The 26,632-nt window shown below is 44.7% G+C and overlaps 1 protein-coding gene across 2 annotated transcripts; it reads left to right on the plus strand.

Annotated features, from left to right (window-relative positions):
- The first annotated feature begins 302 nt into the window (after window positions 1-302).
- On the plus strand, window positions 303-26,419 carry MSANTD1 (Myb/SANT DNA binding domain containing 1). Of its 2 annotated transcripts, none has more exons than XM_068149727.1 (4): window positions 303-322; window positions 8,336-8,600; window positions 19,235-19,519; window positions 25,422-26,419. In XM_068149727.1, exons 2-4 carry the CDS (start codon window positions 8,347-8,349, stop codon window positions 25,660-25,662), a joined length of 780 nt encoding a protein of 259 aa, XP_068005828.1. In that variant the 5' UTR covers window positions 303-322; window positions 8,336-8,346; the 3' UTR covers window positions 25,663-26,419. The 2 variants fall into 2 exon arrangements, with proteins under 2 accessions (XP_068005828.1, XP_068005827.1); XM_068149726.1 differs by lacking the exon at window positions 303-322 and adding an exon at window positions 8,133-8,199.
- The last annotated feature ends 213 nt before the right edge of the window (window positions 26,420-26,632 follow it).

The raw sequence follows: 26,632 nt of genomic DNA on the forward strand, positions 1-26,632 counted from the left end.
CTGTGGAGTTTGGCTCTGCACTGCTGAACATCTGGTCTGGAGCTCTTCAGTTTTGTAACTATTCAGAATAATCTTTGCTCACCTACTGGAGGCAGCCCAGCTGCCAAAAGAGAGTCACTTGAGTGCTTGCTAATCTGCTGCAGGCGAGCAGAGTCCACTTAATCCAGAATTTAGACTAATCTTCTTGATTGTGCTTGCCTGATCTGCTCAGCAGAGAACTGGATGGTGGCAGGTACTCTGTCACTCCTTTTGGTAGTATTAGCTACGCTTGCCCCCAGAGCTGCATCAGGGTCTGGAGAACAGTCTTCTGAGGAGGTGATAGGTAAGCTCATACTCATTTCACGTGCAAGGTCACAGGGATGCTGAGGGTCACAGAGCACTGGAACAGGCTGCCCAGGGACGTTGTGGAATCTCCTCCCCTGGAAATTTTCAAGACCCATCTGGATGTGTTCCTGTGTGACCTGTGCTGGATTCTGTGGTCCTGCTCTGGCAGGGGGGTTGGACTTGATGATCTTTGCAGGTCCCTTCCAACCCCTAACATCCTATGATCCTCTGATGATCCTCTGATCATTGGCAGCCTGTGCCAGAAATGGCACCCATCTCTTGTATGGTCTCAGCTTTCATCAGCAACCACTACCTCTGGCTGCCCCCGAGGTGCTGGTGAATTTGGTTTCACTACCAGTGTTGTCTGAGCTGCAGAGTTTGCACCACTTCTCTCCGGTTTCCATTCCTGAGGCTGCCGCGCGATAATATCCCAAACACCGTTTACATTTTAGTCTTTAAATCTTTTATGAACTGGCAGGAAATTCTCCTGTGCCCTAAACATTTTATCAGAAATATTTTACTTGTTTTACTTTTTTAATCTTGTAATTTTTCCTCTGTGGGGCTGGAGAGCTCAGCAAGCCCTTGCGAGGGGAAAGTCCTGCAGCTGGGGCAAGTTCAAGGTCCCCAGGCTGAAGCACAGAAGGAGGCTCAGAGAAGCTCCTGCCTTTCCCAGGGTGGCAGATACCTTTGATTATTATTTGTTTAATGCTTTTGATTTTTCCAAACCTATGCCTGATTAACCTGCAGAACAGCAGGACCTAATCCCACTGCCATCTCCCACGGAGATGAGGCAGTGCGAGACGTTCCCTGGCTGCCTTGGGGTAACTGCTGGGCTTGCCTGGAGAGTGGCGGAGGGTAGGGCATGGCAAGGAACCAGAGCTCCCCTGCATCCACTGTGGGCCTTGGCAGGGTGTCAGGAAGGGGCAACATGGGAATGCAGACAGCTGCTAGGTGGGTGCAGCAGGCTGTCAAGCTGGGAGCAAGCTCTGAGCGGAGCAGCTCTGCTTCTGGTGGGGAATTACCAGCGACTTGCACTGCAGTTTCTCTGAGGTTGCTGGAAAGGGGCCCAAGCTGCTCTCTTTTCTGGAAGAACAGCAAGCTAGAACCCATTTATTGAGTGCAGCTCTGACGTTTGCTACCACAACGCTGCACAAACTTGCTAAGCTGGAGTCCTGCGCCAGTGCCAAGCTCCCATCTCTTTGAATCCAGGGAATGGCTCCTCAGTAGCGGGTCCCTCACCACAAGAAGGACATTGAAGTACTGGATCATGTCCAGACAAGGGCAATAAAGCTGGTGAAGGGCATAGAGCACAGGTCTTACGAGAAGGGGCGAATGGAACTGGGGTTGTTCAGCCTGGAGAAAAGGAGCCTGAGGGGACAGCTTCTGTGTCTCTATGACTCCCTGAAAGGAGGCTGGAGAGCGGTGGGGGTCAGACTGTTCAACCACGTAAGAAGGGATAGGACAAGAGGAAATGGCTTCAAGTTGCACCAGGGCAAGTTTAGGCTGGATATTAGAAAGAACTTTATTGCTGAAAGGGTTTTCAGGCATTGGAACAGGCTGTCCTGGGAGGTGGTGGAGTCACCAGCCCCAGAGATGTTTAAGAGCTGTGTAGACATAGTTTTTAGGAACATGGTTTAGTCAGGGAATGGTCAGTGCCAGGTTAGTGGTTGGACTGAGCTATCTCCAAGGTCTTTTCCAACCCAGGCAACTCTGTGGTTGTATGAATGAATCCATCACCACCACCACCTTTGAGCCTTTATTTAAGCATCACTCACTTTTACCTTGCTGTTGGCTGGGGGTAGCACCTGCAGCTTTAATCCTTGCTTGGGGAGAAACGATGCTGCGTGCAGCAGCAGCCCCGCCATGGTCAAACCAGCTGCTTTCATCTGGGGTTTCCTGAGACAGAGTTTTCCTCCTTCTCTGCTGAGTTGTGGAAACATTGCTCAGCACAGGGCAAACTTCAGCACAACAGGGATTATTTGTCTTCTTTGGTGATACATTTCCAATCCAAACTGGATTAAATGATGGTCTATGTCTAAAGCAAATTGTTTAGAGCAGGTTCTCAGGGGAATTTACTTCTGAAAGAGAGATGTTTGCAGAGCATTTTTGGGGAGGTTTTTTAATGAACTAAACTCTTTCCAGCACGTAGCTTGCTAGAATGTGCTAAAAACCCAAAGATGGGGCAGGGGGATTTAGGGACTAACCCCTCTAAGCAAGCAGGGCCAGAAGAATTCATTTCAAGTAGGATTTAGGAAACCATTCCTTGGGAATGAGCAGTTTTCATTCTCATCTGATTGGTTTCTTGCTTACCAGAAGAGCTCTATGTCTGATACTACTTAGTGCTGGGTTATTCCATGTGCTAAGGATCTGCAAATGGTTTCTTCAGGGTCAGCAAATGTCAGAAGTGCTGTTTGCTTGGCACTGAACTGGGAGTATGACACAAGAACTGGTGTCTCTGCTCTCTATAGCTTAGTTTCAAAGAATGCTGTCTGTCTCTCCCTGTGTAGGAATATGTGTGGCTGAAAGTCCACCTAGCTTAGCATCCTGCCTCCATACATTGTAGGTGCCAGAAGTTTTGGGAATGGTTCTTTGTAACTCCTGGATATAAGGGATTTCCCTCCCCCTTCTCACTAATGTGCTAAATGAGGTTGTGCAGCAGGAGCTTTTGTGTTCCTGCTACACTTAAATGCGAAGTCATTAAACCAAAATTCTTAGTGCTGTAATTTTAAATCTAATTACTATCAACACACCAATCTATACCTGGTGTCTCCAAGCAGTGAATTCCTTGGGTTCCTTGCAGTCCATGAGCTCCTTTTAAAGCTCCACATAATTCCAGTTCTCCCCATTGCCTCTGCTAATGCTTCCTGGTCTGACCACAGAAGCTGCTGAAGCCACTTTCCCAGCTTGTCTGCATTCACCTCGCTGTCTCTCGCCGTCCTTCTCTCTCCAACTGAATGTCTGTGCAAAGCTGGCTTCCATGGTTACTACTAAAATAGGCAAAGGAGATATTTTTGGTCAGAATCTGCTAGTTCAGCAAGATCAAAATGCTTTTGGGAAATGTTCTGCAGGCAGCGAAATTCCAGCCGGACGTGGTCTAGCAAAACGGAGTCAAGAAGACTCTCCAGCCTCTTCCAGCTCAGCTGCACCTTGGGCCACTGCCCTCTGGGGCTTTGTGGTGTCCCATTCCACCATCAGGGCAAGCTGACACACAGACAGCCCCCTGGCAGGGCATTTGTGTGGAAGTGTTCATTTTTCTTGTCCTATGTATTGCTGTATCAAAACCTCCTCTGCCCCATGTCAACCAGGATGCTGTCCCTCAGCCAGCTTCCTCCAGAGCACCCGCTGCTGTCACCAGACTTCTCTGCAGCTGATATTTATTTAGATGAAGATAGAAGCTGTTCAGTCATGCAATGGCCTTTCTGCACTAATGTGTTGCTGTCACTTGCTCCTCCTGGTTGTTTCCCTTGTGGGAGCCCTTGTGGGTTGCATTAATGAGAGTGTGGCCAGCAGGTTAAGGGAGGTTCTTCTCCACCTCTATGCTTCACTGATGAGGAAACACCTGGAGTATTGCATCCAGTTCTGGTTTCCCCAGTTCAAGAGGGACAGGGAATTACTGGAGAGAGTCCAACAAAGGGCCATGAGGATGAGGGAATTGGAGCACCTCTCTTACAAGGAGAGGCTGAGAGACCTGAGGCAGTTTAGTCTGGAGAAGAGCATAGTGGGAGGGGATCTTCTCACTGCTGATCAATAGCTAAAGGGTGGAGGTCATGAGGATGGGGCTGGACTCTTTTCATTGGTGGCCAGTAATAGGAGAAGGGGAAATGGGCACAAACGGAATGATACAGAAGGCTTCACTTAAATATAAGGAAGAATTTCCTTCCATGGGGTGCTGGAGCACTGGATCTGTCTGTCAGCTCCTCTAAGGGCTGCTGAAATCTGAACTGGATTTCAGACATAGGTCACTTCATAGAATTGTCTCACTTGGAAAAGACCTCTGGGATCACTGAGTCCAATCATCAATCCATAAGGATCTAATGAGAGCCAAGTTCCTCTGAGCTAAGTTGCTCCTGTGAAGAGCATGTGTGCATTACTAGGAAGGGCGTGAGTGAGATCCTCAAGCCCACTGAGGTTGGTGTTCATCAGAATATCTTCGGGACTTGTCATTGCTGTGTCCTTCAGAGGAGGGACCAGGGTGAGCCAGAGAGTGGAGGAGAACAGCTTTCTTCTACAGAGGGAAGTCGTCTACTAAAGGTGTCCTCAGAAGCTCCACTATGAATTTCAGTGATTTCCATGAGCAGTAACATCCTTATTGATGAGAACAGTTCCAGCTTCAGTTCCTTGCAGGGCACTTGGTGCCAGGCCAATCCTCGGTCTGGAGGAGGCTGATGTTGGAGGACCCATCAGCAGAGATGTTGGAGTGGAGCCTGTGGGGCATGTCAGTGCCAGGGGCATGTCAATGCCAGGTGCCTTGGGTCTGGCAGAGCTGCAGCTTGTCATGCCAGCAGCTGTGCTGGATTTGGTGACCAGCCAGTCTTTCAGGTAGATGATCAGTCTTGATCAGCCTCTAGCTTGAGAGGGGTGAGAAGCAGAGTGCTAGTGGAGCTTCTTCTCTCAATAGCCCCCTCCTGGGGAGGGACAGCTCTTGCTGCCATGGGGCTGGTCTTCCCCTAAAAGTTTGCTGGTCCTATCTTACCTGTTTCTCCTGATTTATGGGGCCAGGACAAGGGATTAAGGACCTCCAAAGACTCCACAGATTTAGAGAACATCAGCAGAGAGAGGCACAGCTTGAGAGGTGTTTTCTTTCCTCCCCTGGCTCTGGTGAGGACTGAAAGTATTATTTGGGGGAAGAAAAGTTTTCCTTGCTTCCAGCTCCAGGTAGGAAAATGGTCCCTTACCAACCACTTAGCACCTGTGCTTCAGCAAGGCAGGGGAGGCATGTGGAGTCTCCATAATGAATAGCAAGAGGAGGACATAAGACCTGAGTCCTGGAAAGCTGGGATTCCTTCCTGGTGCAGAGGGGAGGGGGGTAGGGGAGGAATTATTAGAAAGCATTTCTTTTCTGCAGCAGATGTTAAAGAGCACTACACCACTACATCAATCTGTCAGTTACACTAATGGGAAGCAGCATATAGAGAAGTTGAGAGATGGGAACTGAACAGGGAAACCACCCCCCACTCCCAAAGGATCCCAGATCTGGGGTTGGGAACAGCCCCAGCAGACCGCACAGAGCACAAGGAGCAGCCACACATCTGCCAGGCACATGTGGCTGAGAAGGGGAAGGAATACTTGTGGACCATCACAGAAAAGAACTTGTTGCAGCTGGATGGGTTCTCTCCCAACCTGTCCTGGCTGTCCTGCCTGAAACTGGATTACAGAAACCCTGAAAGCAGAGCCATGTATGTCTGGGTTTTCTACAGGGTATATATATCACGTTCTGTGTCTTTGGGTTTGTCACAGGGTATATATCATATGAGCTCTGGGGTTTGGTGTTAACCAGAATACGTTCTGGCATTTTCAGACTGTAGGTGGATTAAAGTCTAGAGGGGAAAACAGACCTCTGCTGGATGATTAAAGGCTGAAAAGCAAGTGTGGCTTTGCAGTAGTGTGCATTTGTCCCAGGTCAGACCCCGTGCTGCAACAATAGCCTGGTGGTGTTTTCCTCTTGGACACACCTCTGCTTCCTTAAACTTGTCCTGGTGACCCCCAGCCCCTGGCTGCAAGTGCAGCCGAGTTTGGTGGGGTTTTATTAACGTAGCTGCCTGCAGCCCAAGGTGAAGTGATGGGAATCTCAAACCAAACCAAAACAATAAATTAATAAAATGAACGTGTCACCAGCTGATCCTCTTCTGACCACCATCTGTCCCCTGATCATGTGATGTCTCCCAGCTGGCCACCCAAGAGACAAACCATGCAAGATCATCATCACAACATATGCTGCTATTTACACATTTTTAAAGGTAATAGTTGCTAGGCTGTCGTATTAGTAGTTAAAAGTAGTTATTTGGAAGCTAGGGCATTTTTTTTCTTTCTCTCTTTCCCTGCCTTTCTTTTTTTTTCCCCTTCTGAGGAAGCCAGTGACTCAGCAGGTATATTTCTGACACAGCCATGTGCAGGGCTGGCTCAGTGGAAGTTCCTATGTGCAGTATATGTGATCCTCTCCCCCCTCCTCCTCGTTCCACGGTACGCTGTTGGGCCTTTTGTAACAAACAACAGAATAAATACCACGGGAGGAAGGCATCGATGCTGGGGATTTGACCAATGCACCTTCAGGAACAGGACGTGCTCTCCTTGCACATCTCCAGGATGCAAACCAAGCTGTGCATTTTGAAACTATTGTTAAGATCAAGGATGTGGTTATGAGAAGACTTACAATTTATAGGATACTTAAGCATTAAGGATTGAGGCACAGAACATTTCCTGGGGATTAACGACTGACTGGGTGAGCCTCGGGCCATTAACCCCTGCCTGCCATTAATCTTCAGGAAATGCCCTGCAGTGAGGTCCTCGTTGCTGTTAGATGCTGAAACAGAAAATGATCACAAGGAAGGGGCCGTGGTTTATTTATTTATATTTTATGTAACACGGCTATACTGGGACTGCAGGAAATGAACAGCCTTCTCTTTAGCTGGCTGGGCTGCTCCAATTAATGCAGCTTGTGCATCTTGCTGTTTGGTGGAAGGGTATGGTCAGATTGCAGGAGTGTGAGCAGGGGCAGGATTTGGCCCATTGGTGGTGTTGCACAACATTTAATGCAACGAATAAGCGGAGCTTCTCTGCTCTTACTGCTGGCAGACTTCAGCCCCAGCTAGAAAGCAGCTCAAAAATGCTTGTTTTACAGCAAAGCAATTTATTCACAGTTCTAAGCATCTTGCAGCCTTATTTCCTCCCCCCCCCCCTTCTTTTTTTTCCCCCCTTTCCTTTTTTTTAACTCGTTGAATAATCCTTTTAGGTTTCCCATAAAGCAGGTGAAATGCTTCTGCTGCAGTCCTAAGGCAGAACACAGGCTGCATAAATAGCATCTAAATTACTAGGAATACCAAATACACATCCAGTAGCACATACCTACAAAGGCAAATTCATCCTGACAGGGCTGCAGTGTGTGCTTATCAGCAGCAAAACATCTCGGGAAAAGGGGGGAATAAAAAGAAGAAATAGAAACAAATTGCTTTATCTTGCAATTGTGCAGACACTTCTCTCTCTCTATTTAAACACTTAAATACTGTTTTGTGCGTGTGCTCAGACCCAGATGCAGGCTCCTTTTTAATGAGCCTGCCTGCTTGAAACATTTATTAGCTTAGAGATGGATAGTTTTCATAAAGCTGGCTGAAGCTTTTTTTTTGCTTTGCAGAATATCTTTGCAAAAATAAAATTTAAAGGCTTTTTTTTTTAGTGTGTGTGTGAGTGTGTGTACATGGCCTCAGTCCTTGCAACCTCCTAGAGAGTCTGTCAAGGCACAACTTAAAAGCTGGTTCAGGCGACCATGACCCCCTGCTAGCAGATTGTCTGCCTAAAAGGTAAGGGAGAGCTAAAAAAGAAGTAGAAACTTAAAAGTAGCTTCTCAAAGGCTGCATAGATCTTTTCTTTCTTTTTTTTTTTCCCCCTTCTCCTCCTTCTTCTTCTTCTTCTTTTTTTTTTTGTGTGTGTGTTAAACCTAAAGTGTTTAAAAGCTTTAATATTGATGGCCTGTCAACTTTGTCCTGATTCTTTGGCTTTCAGTTAAAAGGTTTTTGTTGTTGTAGCTTATGCAGTTGCTCTGTTGCTATGGAAACGTGACATCAAAATGACGTTTCTCTGTTTAAAAGCTTTTAACTAAATTCCTGCCTGTCAGATGTAGGCCCCATTTTGTGCACTCAAGCTTCAAGCTGTTGCAAAAAGGTTTCATATGTTCTGTTGTCATTCAAATTCTTTATCCACATATGCATGTCTTGCACTACAGGGGAAAAAAAAAAACAAACCCTCAACTAAAAAACCTCAGCCTATATTTAAGTGTCCTCTTTTAAAACCCTTTTAGGTCAGTCAGCAATGGCTGCAGCAGAAATTCCCAGTTACATTGTCTCTTCTCAGACTGAGAAACACAGGAGGGCCCGAAACTGGACTGATGCAGAGATGAGAGGCTTAATGCTGGTCTGGGAAGAATTTTTTGATGAGCTGAAACAAACTAAAAGGAATGCCAAAGTTTATGAGAAAATGGCTAACAAACTCTTTGAAATGACTGGAGAAATTCGCCACGGAGAGGAAATAAAGATAAAAATTACAAATATGACATTCCAGTACAGGTAAGCTTCAGTTCATTCTTTTTTCATTCTTTTTGTTTTTTTTGCTTTTTAAAGAGATTTTATTATTTTTTTTTTTTTTAGCAGGGGGCAAAGCAGTTTGCTTTTTTCTTTTGCCTTTCAGAAAGAAGCCTCCTGGAGGAAATCTGTCGATAAAAGATCCAAGATTGTTCCTATCGCTTTTAAAATTCTCTCTTAGCAGGGCTGTTACGTCATTGTTAATTTTTTTTTTCCTCCCCCCCTCCTCCTTCTCTCCCACCCCCCCACCCCCTTTTTCCCCCCATTTCATGTCAAAACTCCGGGGCAATTTTGTTTCTTTCTAATTAGCTGGTCTTGCTCTGGTGCAGAGGGCTGGAAATGTGTTTAGTGGGGAAAAGAGATTTATTTTCTCTCTCTTTTGCTGGAGGATCTGATTGTCTCAGCCTGGCAAAGCAGCTCCTTGCAGTGGAACTCCCTGCAGTTTGGAGTGGCCAGGGAATTGCAAGGCAAAGTTTAAAATACCCCCCTCCCCCCCAAAAAATCAACCAAAACAACCACAACCCAACCCCCCCAAAACCCCCCAGAATAATGTTTGGGTTTGTCTTTTTTTTTCTGGGGGGGTAGGGGCTGATGCTGCTGGATTTTGGTCTTGTGAGCTTAAGGGTTACACTTCATGGAGCTAAGAATAATTGAATGTCTTATTACTGAGTGACACACATTGCTACAATTACAGGCAGCAGCAGCAGCAGCAGCACTATGATATCTGCAGAGAGGGAATCAATGTGCACCGTCAATACTGCTCCAGAGGAGTCGGGGTGGGGGGAGGGTGGAGGTGTCTACAAGGATGATAAAGAACAGGCAGTGTCAGTCAGGAGGGGAAGTTGGCTTTAGAAAATGTGAGGCATTTGTGCCTTTGTTGTTTGCAGGGGGTGGTGGGGGGGAATAAAATAATTAGAACTTAACAGAAATATTTGCTTTCCCCCCCTTTCTTTTTCCTCCCTCCTTCTCCCCTTCTATTTTTTGGTGTGTTTTTAATTACATTTCCACCCCCCCACCCCCCCAATTTGTTTAATTCTTATCTCTGTGAGGCACCAACTGCCTCATAGTGGAAATCCTGAGTGGTGATTGTGCTGGTAATGCAAGAAAATCAACTATGTGACTCTTTTATTTAATCTCTCCTCAAAGCTTGTATTAATAATAAAAAAGGTTATTACAGCAGGCAACCATGTTAAAACTGCTGGCTTTTCTGTGAGGCACCCTTGCTGTAGTTAATGCAGAGGCTGCTCATCAAACAGGAAGAGTAAGGGAAATCCTGTAAACCCCTTAACTTTGAATGTCCTTCCACGTCTCTCTGAACCATCAGCATAATCGTTAACATCATTTCCCACAATATTTAACTGGATGTTTTGTAGCAAATGCTGATGGCTCTAAAATGTTTTCCTAACCCTGCTGCAGTCCTTACCGTTTTGTTCACCCAGACAGAAAGCTGGAAGTCAGATACATTTCTGGCCAGGATCAGCCAGCAATTCGTATTGGGATGCAGATCTAGAAGTCAGGAGTTGTTGGCTGCCAGGCCTTTGCTTAGTCTGCTGAATCTGCAGCCCTCCCTGCTGAGAAAATACCTCTGGTGGCACCCAGGTTTTACAGGTGTCTAGCAACACTGCACAATATTTAAGCGCCGTAATTGCCAATGGAATAGGTGATTTCTGTCAGCCTTTGTTCTACGTTTTAAGTGTTGTCATCAATCAGACTGTCTCAGTTTTCCTAATGAAGGCTTTTTTTGTTTTACTTTAAAGTTGCATCGAGGGGGAAGGGAAGAAAGAAAATCACTCACATGCACTCTGTGTGTGTGTGTGGCAGGGGGGGAAACAGCTCTTTCAAATTCTTCTTATGTTTCTGTGAACTTCTGAGATTGCTTCTGTTGCATGTTTGCAGGCTGCTTTTTTCTGGTTTGCAGGCAAAAATTGCCTCTTGATGAAGAAGCTAATTTAGGAGAGTTAGGAAACTGCCTTGCACTGTCACGGAGCCGTTTCATTTTGTACTCTTGCATGTGAAATGCATCTTGCTTATTGTTTGTTCTTATCCAGAGCACGTCTGCCTGCTCCGCTCCCAAAGCGAGGTGGCAGGGAGAACAGGAGCAAACAAAAGCCAGGACTTACAGCTTCTAGTTTTCTGGGGGGCATTTTGGGTGGTAGGTGAGGGTAGGAAGAATTTGTGATGGAACTGTAAATGATGCGAGCTGCCACTGACTGCTGGCTCTGCTGTGAGGCAGCTGAGTTTTAAGCTACGTCTTGGTGCCTGCAGGATCCTTGAGGTTGATGCTTCCCCTCACTGTATTTCTGGGCATCATTGCTGTACTGTGGCACAAAATGAAAGAATAAAACCCCCCCAAAACCCCAAACCCCCTCATTCTGAGAGTGGGAAAGATGATGTATTTGTAATGATTACGTAGTGTTAGTAAGCATGACACAGGAGAACACAGCACCAGCAGCAGGAGTGAGTGGGGAAGGCGTTCTGCACCCAGAGCAATTTCTTCCCACCACTTCAGGATCCTTTCCTTTCATTTTGTTTTGCTTTTGAGGCCAAATGAAATTTGCTTTAAATCACTTCTCGGGATCCTTGACTTTTTTTGCATGCCGCAAAGGCGCTATGGTCTCTAGTCTTTATTAGTCAGAAATACACTGGATTGTGCTGTTGAAAGAGATCATATTATCATTATGATGTGCTACAATTTCACACAGGACAATAAAACTGCTGTCCCACAAATTGCTGTGCATCCATATTTACATGCATCTGTGCTGTTTGGAGGGTTTCTAAAAGGAAAAGCAGCATTGAATCTTTCTACTAGGCATTTTAGGAAAGTTCAGTGCTACAAGTGTGAAACTAGCACAAAGTGCTTGCACTGCCATGTCCTGTCTTGGGACATCTCTTGAAACAGATAGTGATGATCTGAAACATTAAGGGATCTCCAGGAGAAAGCAGTGAATGCATTTATAATGGTGCCTTCCAGTTTGAGGATCCTATCATGGTTTAAGGTGCAGTTCTATAAACACTGTTTTGCTTGTTTTGCCCAGTGAAAGCCATTACTCAGTGTGCAGGAGTGAGTCAAAAGTCAGACACACACACATAGGTAAGGGAGGAGGTTTTCTTAGCCAGGAATGCAGCTAATGGAGCTACCTGTGTGCTCATGGTGGCACAGAGCTCAGGGTGGGCCAAAGTCCTGGGTCTGGGCACGTTTGGATCCTGCATGGAATTTTGTGCTGCCACATAAAGTTGGTTCAGGTGTAGTTTGGTATTCACCCTGGTTCTGGGTAGGTTTGGACCTTACATGCAATTTTGTACACCCATATAAAGTTGGTTCAGCTGTAGTTTGCTGCATGTGAAGATCTGTGACAAAAGCAGTCATAGGGTGATCATATCCCATTCCTCTACACCTGAGATAAAACCATTTTTCAGATGTTCAAGTGCTAGGAGGCTAAGAAGTGGAAAGCTGCTTTTATTAAGAGCAATGGAAAAGTTGGTGACTTGCTTGGAAAGAGGGCAATGCAGTATAAAGGAATTCTAGAGGTGCATAAAAATCTACAGTACTATTATTCAGAATATAAGGCAGATACTTCTTTTGCTGTAGCACAAGAAGTTATTTATTGGAGCTGCAAAGCAAGAAGTGCAGAAGTAGTTAAAGTCATAAATTTATGTAACACTACCTAATAAGCATGTGGAACTCATTACCACTGCAAATCATTGACACCAGGAGAGCAGTGGGTTGGTTTATTGTTATTATTTTCACTGAAGATAAGGTTTATTAAGTGAAAATGCAGACAGAGTTTGCCCTCAAATTAGACAGAGTTAGGAAAGACAACAGCTTTCAGGATATCACTGGCTGTCGATGGAAAAGCAAGCAACTGTCTTTAAGGGTGAATTTGTCCATCAAAATAATTCCTGAAGCATTTAGCACTGACCTTTGTCAGAAGAGAGGCAGCTAGGCGATGGAGTGATCTGGGAGCAGCCACTGTGTTCCTCTGCATTCCTGTAGTCCAAATGCATTTGGAGGAAACTATTCAGGGAAAAAATCTGCCATGACCTGAAGTAAGTCTTACTGGAGTCTCAGGATATTAAAGGATCATTTCATCCACCATGGAAATTGCCTGGGTGGGAAATTCTGCATGGGACCATAGGTGCACTGGAGTAAAAGTCTTCTTTCAGGGATAGCTGTGAAATGCGAAATATCACTGTGGATAAACCAGCCACCAGGTTTTTACTGCTCAATTTTAAAGACACCTGTGTGGTGAGCTGCGTGAACCTCTCTATTTATCTGTATTGGAAAGAGGAAAGGCTGAGTCAAGCCTGCTGGAATTCAAAGTTAAGCTTTCTGATGTGCTGGTCATCAAAAGTTTTGCTGAGATTAGCATGCCAGCTCTTGCAGTTCAGCCTATACTCTAAGGGAAGCTAAATTCTTTCTATTATGTTGGCTACTTGGGGCATTCAGCACATATGAACCTATAATTAGTCCCTCCAAAAGAAAGCAGTGTCTTGTCACCGCTAATAAGCTGATCTCAATGTGTAACACCGCACTGAGGCTCTTGTAGTAATAATATTTGCCACTGCCGTCATACACGCTGGCTTATAAAAAGGAAGCAGGGTCTGTCTGTGCAGCTTGCACAGTGGTTGACAGTTTTGACTGATTCCTTCTGGTGTTTAAAAATAAGAACTGTCTGAATGCAATTCTTTCCCCCCCCCCCCCCCAACTTTATTTCATTTTCAAACCCACCACCCTCCCCCAAAGCCTAGCAAACAGGATGCAGCTGTTGCTTTTTGATGTGAATCGCAGTCAATTAATGTTAATGATTGGTAAATGTGAATCAGTCTCATGATTTGAATGAAAGATTAGTCTAATTTCTTATTTTCATGTGTACATGATAGCAATTAAACACTGGGGCTTGTGTAATCCACTGCTGTACTCTACCACATTAAGCAACCGGCATAATTGACCTCTGCTGCAGCAAGTGATCAAATAAAAGTGCAGCCAAATTACTGCAGAAAGTTGAATTTGAATATTTTACCATCTTCCCCTTTAATTTTAATAATTCATAGCAGATGCACAACTTAGTGCTGTACTTTCATACATCTCCCCCCCTCCTCCCCCCCCTCCCCCACTGATTAGATCATGAACAGTTGCTATTTATTATTTATTTTGAGAGCTTTTCTAAGAAACCCCAGGAGATGGATCTTGTATCTGTTCCTTAAGGCAAGCAGTAATACCAAACACTGCAATAATAATCAAAAAGCAATAATACTTTGAGCAAGGCCTGAAAAAAACAAACCAAACCAAAATGAGGCAAGTTCTAGATGGCTTTGCTTTATGTGGACTAAATAAGGATGAGTTGAAAAAGCTCTTCCATTTTATTTTAGAAGGTGGATTAATGGGCACCGAGAATAAAATCTGAGGGAAGTTCAATGGCAGCACAAATGACTCAGCTGCTGTCTCAGGTCATTCAGGGGAGCGTTTAGCCAGCTGGATCTCAGAGCCCATTAATTTATTCACTCCTCTGCAGTAAGACAAGCAACCACCTTTCAAATTAACTGGGCTGAGAGGGTTTTTCATGCTTCAGACATTTGTCCCCTGGAAACTCAACTTTGATCCCTGAAATTTTGGAGAGAGCTCTCACTTGCCTGTGCTCTCAGCTGGATTTTAATAGAGTTTCACAAACAGCAACAGGTCTTGATAAACTCAGCATGAATTCATTTTGCAGGCTCTGCTGACTTCCTCATTTACCCCCGTTCCTTACCTAATTTTTCTGTCTGGTTTGCTTACTCAGACAGTGATTTGCCCAATTTCAGAGTGTTGAAGGTTTGGCTTCTCTGCCTCTGCTATTTCTGGACTGTTTCATCCCACCCTCACTATTGTCCTGCTCCTTTTAAATGTCTTTATTGTTCATCCAAACAAACAAATCAAAACACGAGGAAACACACCAAGCAAACACAGCAACTTAACAGTTTGGATGCATCACCTGCTGTGATGAGTTACAGTAACAACTGACAGCAGTGAATCCATCTTTGCTTCAGATTTCTGTTCTGCCAGGCTTGTGCTTGCTTTGATGCAGGTAAAACCTTTTAACTGTGTTTGCTGGACTTTAGGCTTCTGGATAAAAGCATTTAAATACCTCTGAATCTGGAAACTTGGTATTTATATTGTGAACTTAGCTATTTGGTTTGTTCTAAGCAGGAAGCTAAACCATCACCACTATATCCTCAGCACAGAAAGGATGCAGACTGCATGAAGTGTGTCCAGATGAGGCCACAAAGATGATCAGGGAGCTGGAGCACCTCTGTTGTGAGGACAGGCTGAGGGAACTGGGGTTGTTTAGCATGGGGAAGAAAAGTCCCCAGGGAGACCTTAGAGCATCCTTCCAGTACCTGAAGGGAGCTACAAGAAAGCTGCAGAGGGACTGCTTCCAATGGCCTGCAGTAACAGGACAAGGGGCAATGGTTTGAAATGAGGGTGGTGGAACACTGGAAGAGGTTGCCCAGGGAGGTAGTTGAGGCCCCATCCTTGGACTTATTTAAGGTCAGGTTGGGCAAGGCTCTGAGCAACCTGATCTAGTGGAGGATGTTCCTGCTGACTGCAGGCAGTGTGGACTAGATGGCCTTTGGAGGTCCCTTCCAACCCAAACCACTCTGTGATTCTGTCCAGTGAAGGTTCTTCCTCCTTACCTACATCTGCACCATTCCTGCTTCTTTTCCAAAGGACTGGCACTCCCTTCCCCCTTATCTTCTCATCTCTCTATTTCATCCTTTTTACATGTGAGCCAGACTCCATACAGGTAGATGGTTGCTGTTGGTGGTGTTTTTAAGCTAACAAAGTTCTCTTGCCTATCTCCTGGTAGTAATCCCTATCATTTTTTTAGCCCAGAGCTATGGTGAGCAGTCAGAATTGGAAGGATTAGTGTCCATGCAGTGCATTCAGAGCCAGCTAAATACTTGGGTTTATATAGTTGCAACTCTACAGCTGTGTGAGCAGATAATAAATAACAACATTCATTTACCTTCTTTAAAATCATGGCAGTTCTGTCAAAAAATGGGGTCTAGCTACACAGCTGAGCTCAAACCCAAGGTACTGTACTGACCTACTTGAGCAAAATGCCTACTCCTGAAAACTTCCCATAGAATCATAGAATGATTTAGGTTAGAAGGGACCTTTAAAGGTCATCTATTCCAACCCCCTTGCCATAGGCCAAGGACACCTTCCACTAGGCCAGTTTGCTCAAGCTGGGATCTTGTACTCCAAATAGACTACCAGCTGGGTGAAATACTGGCTGGATTTCTGAGCTCGAAGGTTAGTGATTAATGGCTTGTACTCTGCCCAGAGGCTCATGCCAAGTGGAGGACTGCAGGGGTTTATGCTAGTATATGCCCAATTTAATATCAACAACCAAAGGAGGAGGTGGTGGAGTGCCTGCTCACTATTGGGCAGATGATGCCAAACTGGGGGGCTGCTGCCTCCATGTACAAAGGCAAGGCTGCTATTCTGAGGGACCTAGACAGGACTGAGGAGTTGGCTGACAGGGACCTCATGAAATTCAGCAAGGACCAATGACTGGGGACAGACTGGTTGAGCAGCAGCTCTGCTGCTAAACACAAGTCTGCCCCCAGGCAAGAGTCAGCACAGTAACAGCTCTGAGCTTTCCCCATCCTTTTTGGCACAGTGTTTTACAGTCCTCAAAGCTAAAACCATGTCTCATGAAGTCTTAATCATCTGCTGGACTTTGCTGTGCGTGGCTGAGATGTGGTCTCAAGTGGCTTTTTACTGTCTCACCCGTGAGAATGAGCAACCATGGCTGGATGCATTGCAGTGAGCAGCTGAGCACAGTAATCTTTCAAACCCCAGTGCTTCAATGTGTCAGGGATTTCAACGTGGGCAAACAAATCAGGAAATTGTTTTGGTTGGAAAAGCCCTCTAAGGTTATTGAGTCCTTCAGTCAATCTAAGACCACCATGGACACTAAACTGTGTCCCCAAGTGCCATGCCTACATGGTTTTTTGAACATCTCTAGGGGCAGTGACTCCACCACCTCCTTACGCAGCCTGTTCCACTGCCTGACCACTCTGTGAAGACATGTTTCCTAATATCCTACCTGAACCTTCCCTGGCACAATTTCAGGCCATTTCCTCTTGTTCTGTCACCTGATACTAGGGAGAAGAGGCCACCCTCCAACTCACTCCAATCTCCTTTCAGGGAGCTGTGGAGAGCAATGAGCTCTCCTCTGTCTCCTCTTCTCCAGGCTGAACAACCCCAGCTTCCTCAGCCCCTCTTCATAAGACCTGTTCTCTAGACCCTTCACTGGCTTTGTTGCCCTTCTCTGGATGGAAGGAAGAGCTGGCTAGTAGCTTGCTGTGATGCAATGGATACGTTTTTTTATGCAAACAGCCCAAACAATTGCACTAAAAATAATCACTACCAAGGGGTGGTCACTGTCAGCCCTGTATTTAGCTGCTTGCTTGCTGTGCCGGATGCATATTCCTCTCTTTGTAGGTTGTGCTAGATAGCCTCTGACTATGAAATTGTAGCAGTAGGGTTGAGAAACATGTATGAAATCAAAATTTTGAATGCATAGAGGGCATAAAAGCCTGGATGGCTGTGGAGGCTTTGCTATGCAGGACCATGATGTGCATTTCTAAACAGCTGGAAAAGCTCATCAGACCTTGCAAGGGCAAGAGAAAAAAAGAAGAAGAATCCTTAAATGGCTTTAAAATCTAAGCAAATCTTTCTGCCTTCTTTCCTCCCTGGTGGATTTCCCCTTACCCTAGGCTGAGAGCTGCTTAAAAGGAAGAATTTCATGTTCTCACTTTTAAGTTTGGCACCTTTTTCATTCTGTTTACATGTTGTTTAATTCTATTCTTTGTGGGACCAGTGTGGGCAGGAGGGTTTCTGAGGAGGAAAAACCTGAAAGGCTTCAAGAAAAGGGGGTGGACCAGGTGTCCAGGAGTAGGGTTTTATCATTTTTTACTGCAAATGGAAATCTCTTGTTAGCTGTGAGAATCAGACTTGGTTCAGCTTTTTGTGAATTTGAATGACATCTGGTTTATGGAAATGGAGTGTTGGTCATTGGTCTTGCCTTTCCTGTTGTGTTCCTGAGCTGCATTTTGATTTAGGCTCGCAAGATCCCAACTGGGAAAGGCAAATGAGAAGAAAATTTGAGGCTGGAGTGTCTTTGATTCCTTGCTGCACCTCTGGTTTATGTTTACTAGTAAAAGTAAATAAAGTAACAACAGGCACCAAGGCAGAGAGCAGGGAACTTGGTGTTAGGGATGAATAATAGATCATAGTATCAGTCAGGGTTGGAAGGGACCACAAGGATCATTTAGTTCCAACCCCCCTGCCATGGGCAGGGACACCTCACACTAGATCAGGCTGGACAGAGCCTCATCCAGCCTGGGCTTAAACACCTCCAGGGATGGGGCCTCAACCACCTCCCTGGACAACCCATTCCAGGGCTTCACCACTCTCATGGGGAAGATCTTCCTCCTCATGCCCAGCCTGAATCTCCCCAGCTCCAGCTTCATTCCATTCCCCCTAGTCCTATCACTACCTGAGATCCTGAGAAGTTCCTCCCCAGCCCTACTGTAGGCCCCCTTCAGATACTGGAAGGCCACAATTAGGTCACCTGGGAGCCTTCTCTTCTGCAGACTGAACAGCCCCAACTCCTTCAGTCTGTCCTCATAGGAGAGGTGCTCCAGCCCTCTGATCATCATAAGATCTCATAATGAGGTGCATGTGAAGGACAAGGTTATGGCTGGCAGTCCTCTCTTCTTCTGTGCACACTGTTTATAATTATTAACTGGGTTTGATGTTGGTTGTATTGTTGGGTTTTTTGGGTAAATTAATGAGATTCTGTACTTTTTCCTACACTATTTATTCTGTAACAAAAGAACAGGCATCTACATCTCATGGCTGCTACTAAGAGGTTCACCTGGGCAGTTCAGAGCTTTTATGCAGTATTAGGAAAAGGCTATGGATGATATTTATAGCCACTTGAATTCACAGTTTCATAGTTTCATAGTTTCACTCAGGGTTGGAAGGGACCACAGGGATCATCTATTTCCAACCCCCTGCCATGGGCAGGGACACCCCACACTAGATCAGGCTGGCCAGAGCCTCATCCAGCCTGCTCTTAAACACCCCCAGGGACGGGGCCTCGACCACCTCCCTGGACAACACATTCCAGGGTTTCATGGAAAATATTCATTCTTCAAAGCATGAAAGGATAGAGCTGCCCACAGTTTGGTAAAGGCTGTGGTGTGTTGCCTGCTCTAGTTGCCAGGGTCTGGTTAGGGTGGCACTCTGTAAGGGGAGGCAAAATGATGCTACAAGCAACAGGGTGCTGTTTCCATTTGAAGTTGTGGTGTTCTTTGTATGGAATTTAACTTGGTGGTTTGCATGCAGCTTTTAATCACAGATCAAAACTAGCCAAAGGAAAGGGAAGAGTTCACTGGAGATGAAAATACAATTTTAACAAAAAAGGGTCTAATTTTGTTCTCATTAAAAAGCATTCAGTTCAACTCCTACGTGTGACCAGAACAAATGTTTGGAGGTAGAAGATCCACCTGAGAAGTACTTTTCTAGGAAAACAAGCTCTGATGTTGGATGCCTTTTCTTACAGGAAATTAAAATGCATGACAGACAGCGAAACTCTTGCACCTGACTGGCCTTACTACAAAACCATTGACAGGATCTTATCCAAAGTGACAGACCACAGCGATGTGAAAATGCACGAAAATCAGCAGCCAGGCCCTTCTACGTCACAGACAGAGGCCTCTCAGTCTCCATCAACCAAGTCTACACCTCTCTATTTGCCATACAACCAGTTTACATATGAAGGAAGGGAAGAGTGCTTTGAAGATGAACATTCAGAGAGCTCATCAAGCTTACTTTCTTACAAGCTGAGGTAATGTCTGGTTTACCCCTTTCTTGTGTTTCCCAGAGTGAACCAGATCTGCCGGCTGACGCTGACACCCTTTTACATCTTTTGCTAACAGCAGTTGTGTCTTTTGAGTAAATCAAACATTCACAGAATGGTTTAAGCTGGAAGGGATCTTAAAGATCATCCAGTTCCAATCCACTGCCACAGGTAGGGACACTTCCCACTAGCCCAGGTTGCTCCTCATCCAACCTGGCCTTGAACACCTCCAGGGAGGGGGCAGCCACAGCCTCCCTGGGCAACCTGTTCCAGTGTCTCACCACCCTCACTGGAAAGAATTTCCTCCTAATCTCCAGTCTAAATCTCCCCTTCTCAAGCTCACTGCCATTGCCCTTCATCCTGTCACTACATGTCTTTTTCAAGTGTCCCTCCTCAGCTCTCCTGCAGCCCCCTTCAGGTACTGGAAGGATGCTCTAAGGTCTCCCTGGAGCCTTCTCTGAACATCCTCAACTCTCTCAGCCTGTCTCCATGGGAGGTTCTCCAGCCCTCTCACCATCTTTGTGGCCTCCTCTGGACTTGCTTCAGCAGCTTGATGTCCTTCTTGTGTTGGGGGCTTCAGAAATGGATGCAGTGTTCCAGGTGGGGTCTCATAAGAGCAGAGTAGAGGGGGTTTCCACAAATGAGAGCTGTTCCCCCATCTCAGCCACTTTGCTGGATTAGGGATTTTTCTTTGTGAAAAGCTGAAGGCAGTAGGGGAACTGAGCAAAAAGTTGTATGATATTGCCAAACCTCAGCATGCATGTCAGCACTCACATGAGGTAGGGTGTTTGTGACAGAAGTATAAGCATGCTCCAGAGGGTCCTGCAGTGCAATTCGAGACGTAACATGCTGCTTAGATGAGTTTTTGGCTTGCTCTAGTTTTGCTTTTGGTGTGAGTCTGAAATTTCTCTGGCTTCAGCTGTTATTAAAATGGCAAAAAGATGCATGCAAGATGTATCTGTGGACACTGAAATGCTGCTTGTGTATTTGGTAAGGACATTGTAAGACTTTAACTACAATTGAGAGTGTCACTTTGTCAGAGTAAGTGCTGGTTAGAGAATGCAAGCATCTGTTTCTGTTTGTGATAGGACTGAAGCTCCCTGGAAGGCAGCATTTTAACAGAAGGCAGGGTTTTATCCTTGATACAGACTTTGGACTCTGCTGGTCTCATTTTTCATCCAGAGTGGTGTGAAATAAGAGTTGATTACAGTTTTCTGGTTGGGGGGGATGGGGAGGAGGGAGTTGATCCCAGAGATCCTTATCATGTGTCTGTGAGGCTTTAACTATAGCAGTGAAATTATCTGTCAGTCATGCAACCGAGAAGCCGTTGAGCTGGAATAAGAACCAACCTAACAAGTTTGGATCATTGTTTGCAGACCTACCCTTGGGTGAATAAAACCAGGGTAAATTCATCCAGTCATTCAGGCAGCATGGATCCTGAGTAGATGATTAGTTTTTGAGACATTTTTTTTTCCCTTTTTGGCAACTGAGTTGCTGTTAGGATGTATGAACCTTGAAGTGTAGCTCCCTTTTGGTTCACAAGCAACAAGTATTTTTCATTCCAGTTCCTTGTAAGTGGTTGATATTCCTGATATCCCTCTTGATTTTAGGAGTAGCAAACTCCAAGACCATGGCTCTGTTTGTTTGGGGTTTTTTTTGGGTGTAGGTGTTTTTTGTCTTTGCTTTTCCTGGTTCTTTTTTCCCAATTCACAATTTGATTTCCAATGATGCTATTTAATATTTAATTGGCAAGTCACTTTACCCCCAATCATGAAGTGCAGTTTATTCACTGAACTATCTCCTATTATCAGACTTGCACAAATAATTCCAGATGTTAAGTTTCTTCAGCTTAGTGACAACTACAGGACAAGACAGGCTTTGAACACCAGGCAGGATGGAGGACACCACACCAGGTTTCCTTACAGAGTGTAGCCAAGCCATCACAGAGGTTGAGCTCATCAACCACAAATGTTTATCTATTGTGCTTACAGTTTGCTGCTGGACTCCACCTCTCAGGTGGATGCTTTCATTTACAGTTAAACTGAACTGAAGCTCCTCTGACTGAATTATTTCCATAGTGATTTAAGATCTGGAGAATTCAGGCCAGAATGCATTGTAACCAGGTTCAGGCTCAGTGTTTCTTTCCCTTTGTCCAAGGTAATTACCTAACCCATTTTAGTGAAAAACATTTTAGAATAGAATAGAATAAACCAGGTTGGAAGAGACCTTCAAGATCATTGCATCCAACCCATCACCCAACACCATCCAATCAACTAAACCATGGCACCAAGCACCCCATCAAGTCTCTGCCTAAACAACTCCAATGATGGCGACTCCACCACCTCCCTGGGCAGCACATTCCTATGGGCGATCACTCTCTCTTGAAGATTTTCTTCCTAACATCCAGTCTAAATCTCCCCTGGTGCAGCTTGAGACTGTGTCCTCTTGTTCTGGTGCTGGTTGCCTGGGAGAAGAGACTAACCCCCACCTGTCTACAACCTCCCTTCAGGTAGTTGTAGAGAGCAAGGTCTCCCCTGAGCCTCCTCTTCTCCAGGCTAAGCAACCCCAGCTCCCTTAGCCTCTGCTCACAGGCTTGTGCTCCAAACCCCTCACCAGCTTTGTTGCCCTTCTCTGGACACGTTTCAGCAAGTCAACATCTTTACTTGGCCAGTTTAGAAGCTGCAGATGATTTAAATGTAACCCTTCAAGGCACAGGCTGGCCTTCACTGGCTGCCAGTAATGACACTTGGTCCTTGCAGTAAGTCAGGCTGTGGTGCTACTGTTGCCTGCTGAGGATGGCTTTGCCATGGTTTAATGGCCACGGTGGTGCTGGGTTGATGGTTGGGTGTGATGATCTTAGAGATCCTTCCCAACCAAAATGATTCTATGACTCTTGGCAATTCTTTCTAGATATCCAGTCTAGATCACTGAATTACAGAAACATTTCAGTTGGAAAAGATCTTGAAGATGATTGAGCCCAACAATCTGATACATTCAGAAGATGGAGAATTCACTTTTACCTGCAAGGATCTATTCCAGCAATTAATCTCTTGCTTAAACCAGAGTCTTGCATCTAATGTTAATAATAGAGAATTAAACTTTCAGATGTTTCTTCTACTTATCTTTCTTTTCACTCTATTGGAGACCCTTTCAGTATTATTCACTTTTTGTCTCAAGGTAGTTGTTTACCATGATCACACCATATTTGATATTCTTTATTTTTAGATGTAGATTAAATCATGTAGTACCAGAGGTTTACAGGTCAAGAAAGATTAAGAATTGGTTCCATGAATTATCTAGGATATGGATAGTTTAATAGAAGTGCATTAACAGCTGGTGAGGATGCTAGGTCAGGAAATAAGAGTTTTGGCAGAGCCTTTAATCTCTCTACAATGATGCCATGGCTATTTAGAATCTGAATGGACAGCACCTACAAAGAAGTTTGAGCTTTAGGCTATGCACATGATGTAGTGCATCTTAACTCATCATACAGACTTCTGATCAGAGCAAGATGCTCTGCCCAGGCTCCAAGCCATTTCTGTGGTTCTTGCTTACAGCATTTGGCTGTATGTGAATGAGCTAGTTTACCAGAAGATCCAGGCTGCCTCATCCTCAGTCTTCCAATTCTGAAGATCTTTGTGCCATCTTTAATATTATCATTACTTATTTCCAGGCCATTGCTAATTATTTTCCATACAGACATGGGTTATGGACCATCTACTCAGATTTGTACTTAGCTAAAAGCAGGCACAAACAAACCAGAAACAACTGTTGAAAGACAGAAATTCCTGAAACTGATGTACTGGAGTCCTGTTTGCCATGGAGCAGTCAGAAAGGAAGAATTGTTTTTATGGTTTTGGGGAGGTCTTACAATAGCTACTTTCTAGTACTGTATAGGGAAGAGGATAGGGATCCATCAAGTTATTACTATACAAACCCTCTGTGAAGACATGTTGCAATTTGAAAGGTGACTTTGGTTAAACCAATACCACCAGTTCAGAAAGTTTCTTGCTTTACCTAACAGAAAGCCTTCTTTGTGAATGTGAGTGCAGTGAGGAAAACCCTGGGCTCACAGACTCAGTGTTGTCCTTAGACTCCTGTAGACCTTTTCCACTTGCTTGACCTCTTTGAGAACTATATTTCAAACCATCCTGGCCCTTAGAGTTAATAGGGGCAAACAGAATTTGGTGTCAGCCAAGACCCATTCTTGCAGGATTGTTTGGCTGTGATAATCTCAGTGATCAGCTATGATTCCATGGAATTAGAGTAAGTTTAAGCTCTTGGACAGTCTGAAAGCCAGTGCTCTGTGTTCACCGTGCTAGTGTATACATATAAAGGAAGATTGTTCTTTCCTACCTGTGTGCAGAGGGACAGCACCTTCAATTGACTGAACACCACTCAGTTTCTCTCAAGACCAATTCCAACTCTTTTTTCCTCTAAGATGGTAATAGCATTTACTTTAATCCACTTGATGCTTTTGATACACCTCACCCTTTTTGGGTCACTGCACTCTTAAATGTCAAGGGGCTTCTATCTTTTTGTTGTATTTGCATTAAGCTTTTCAGGTGCTTAGGATTGTTTATTTCTCTTGCTGAGAGATCTGAATGTCACAGGCACTGTTGCACAAAGCCTGTCAAGTAGGATAAGGACATGAATGAAATTATGATACAAATCTGCTACAGCTGAGCAACCTCCCTCCCTACTCTCCTTCTTCATGTTAATAAAACCACATTCCTCAAGAGTTCATGTTATCCTTACTGAAGGATGGCCTGAAAACTGCAAGGTGCTGACATGGCATGCTGCTCACAACCCTGCTGTCTCATCTCTGCATTTCACCCAGAAAGGACACTGTGCTCGGCAGAACGCCGCTGAGATTGCTGTTTGTGTGAAGGCACTTCAAGACCCATCATCAGATCACTTTGGTGTTGAGGACTCCAGTCTGGAGTTACAAAGTGTGAATGAATATGGGGGCTATCTGTTTAAGTTAGAAAAGAAGTTATCCAGTGGGAAGTGGAGGTTTGTAAGCTGTGGAGTACACTTACACATTTGCTTCTCCTCGCCTGTCTTCCTCTTTGACAATTCTGTATGCTTTTTCTTTCATGGATTACAGGTTAGACAGCTCAAGGTAGGATGGCCAGGTGAACCATACACCTTGAGAGCACTGTCTGCTGCTCTGCTTCCAAACCAGAATCTCAGCACAGAATCATTTTGTTGGAAAGGGCCTTTAAGATCATCAATGATGCAGCAGCAAATTCTTAAATTATTCCCCAGACTGCACATGTTCTACAGATCTCAGATGAGGATAAATGCTTGTCTGACTTTTACACCCTAAGAGAACTTGGAAACATTCTGCTAGAGGAATGTAGAGAGCCACTGAGGTCTCCCCTCAGCCCCCTTCTTCTCTTCAGTCTAAGCAACCCCAGCTCCCTCAGCTGCTCCTTGCCAGACCTGTTCTCCAGACCCTTCACTGACTTTGTTGCCCTTCTCTGGACCTGCTCCAGCACCTCAGTGCGTTTCTTGTGGAGAGGGCCCCAGTCTGAGCACAGTTAATAAATGCAATGTATAAGAATGTCAAGATTAAGAAAGAGAGAGAGATATGCCTGGCATTCTGCAGGGAAAAAGTGTATGAAAAACAATGAGATTTAAACACCTCTTTATATTTCTTCCCACCCTCCTCCTCCCCCTAGTCTGTAACACCATGCAGTAATCCAGTAAATAGTTATGTTTTGGCATAACCTTGAGAGGGAATTTGTCAGAGAACACAGAGGGGTTTGAAAATAGGACTAGGTTATAGGTTGACCAAGAATGTAGCATAGAATTTTGGGGGTGTGCATATATATGATGTTTTTATAAAGATGAGTTTAATTGTTAACAAATATTTACCTTTCAGAGCTGAAGAAAGACCATTTAAGAAGAGAAAAATGCAAAGCTGCAGTTTCCAAAAGAAGAAGCTCAAATTAATGGAGGCTATGCTGGAAGAGCAGAAGAAGTTGAGTAGAGCTATGGAAGAAACCTGCAGAGAAGTGCGCAGGATTCTGGATCAACAAAACATCATTCAGGTTCAGAGCTTGCAGTTGCAGGAGAGGATGATGAATCTACTGGAGAAAATGATCTCCAAATCCAATGTGTAGTTTCCTTTGTGAATGCCCTTGAGATTACCATTGATATTATAGGTATCCCCTTACTGCACACCATACGTGTGCCTGTTGCCCCATTCCCAGGTTTTCCATGGAAACTCCAGCCCTAGTGTAACCTTAGGTAAGCCAAGAGAACAGGTCATGCAGTGTGAGAGCTATCCAGTGTGATAACATTAGTGCAATATATGCCAAGTTGAATTATTTTTGTATGGAAAGGTTAAGGGATGAGTAGCTGTGGGAACTTCAGTACTATTCCTGCCTCGGTCAGGTGTTGTTTTACCAGCGGTGGTGGTGCACGTTGCTTCACCCCCAGGACTCCGGCAGAACCTGCTGCAGGAGAAGGAAAGAGCACGTTGCTAAACGTGGTGATTGCCTCTTGACTTTGCTGAGGGTTAAACCCTGTTTTGAGACATGCACCCTGATGGTAGAAGTGAAATATGGTTCTTGTGAAGAGCTGGATGGGGCCATGAGCTCCATCATTTAAAACTCCATGCCTGGTATGAATAGTACTCTAAAGGATTAGGGTAAAAATAGTCTATTCAAATACACTTTTGATATGAAAAGAATCCCCCTCCCCCCCGAGACCACCTTGCTATATACTGAATACTAAAATGTATAGAAGATACTTGAAGTTGCTTTTGATATTAAATGTTTAATTTTTTTCATTAATAACTGGAATCTGTCGACTTTAATGAACAACCAGCAGTGAAATCTCTCATTTATTCTCTATCACAGAAGAAGAATATTGTACTGTGTGTATATACATATATAGATATATATATATATATAATCTATCAAATGAAATAAAGAAAAAGAAGAAACTTAACTTCTTAGTGTTGGGCACATAGCATGCGTTGGGACAGGGGAAAATCCCGGGGCTTGTAACAGTTGGAGGTTTTTAATTGCTAATTGCAGCGCAAATATCTCCTGTACTGAAGCCCAGAGTATAGAGACGGAAGCCACG

This window comes from Melanerpes formicivorus, unplaced genomic scaffold (assembly GCF_026170545.1).
Source record: "Melanerpes formicivorus ecotype bairdi unplaced genomic scaffold, bMelFor1.0.p_v2 SCAF_18, whole genome shotgun sequence".
Classification (NCBI taxonomy): Eukaryota; Metazoa; Chordata; class Aves; order Piciformes; family Picidae; genus Melanerpes; species Melanerpes formicivorus.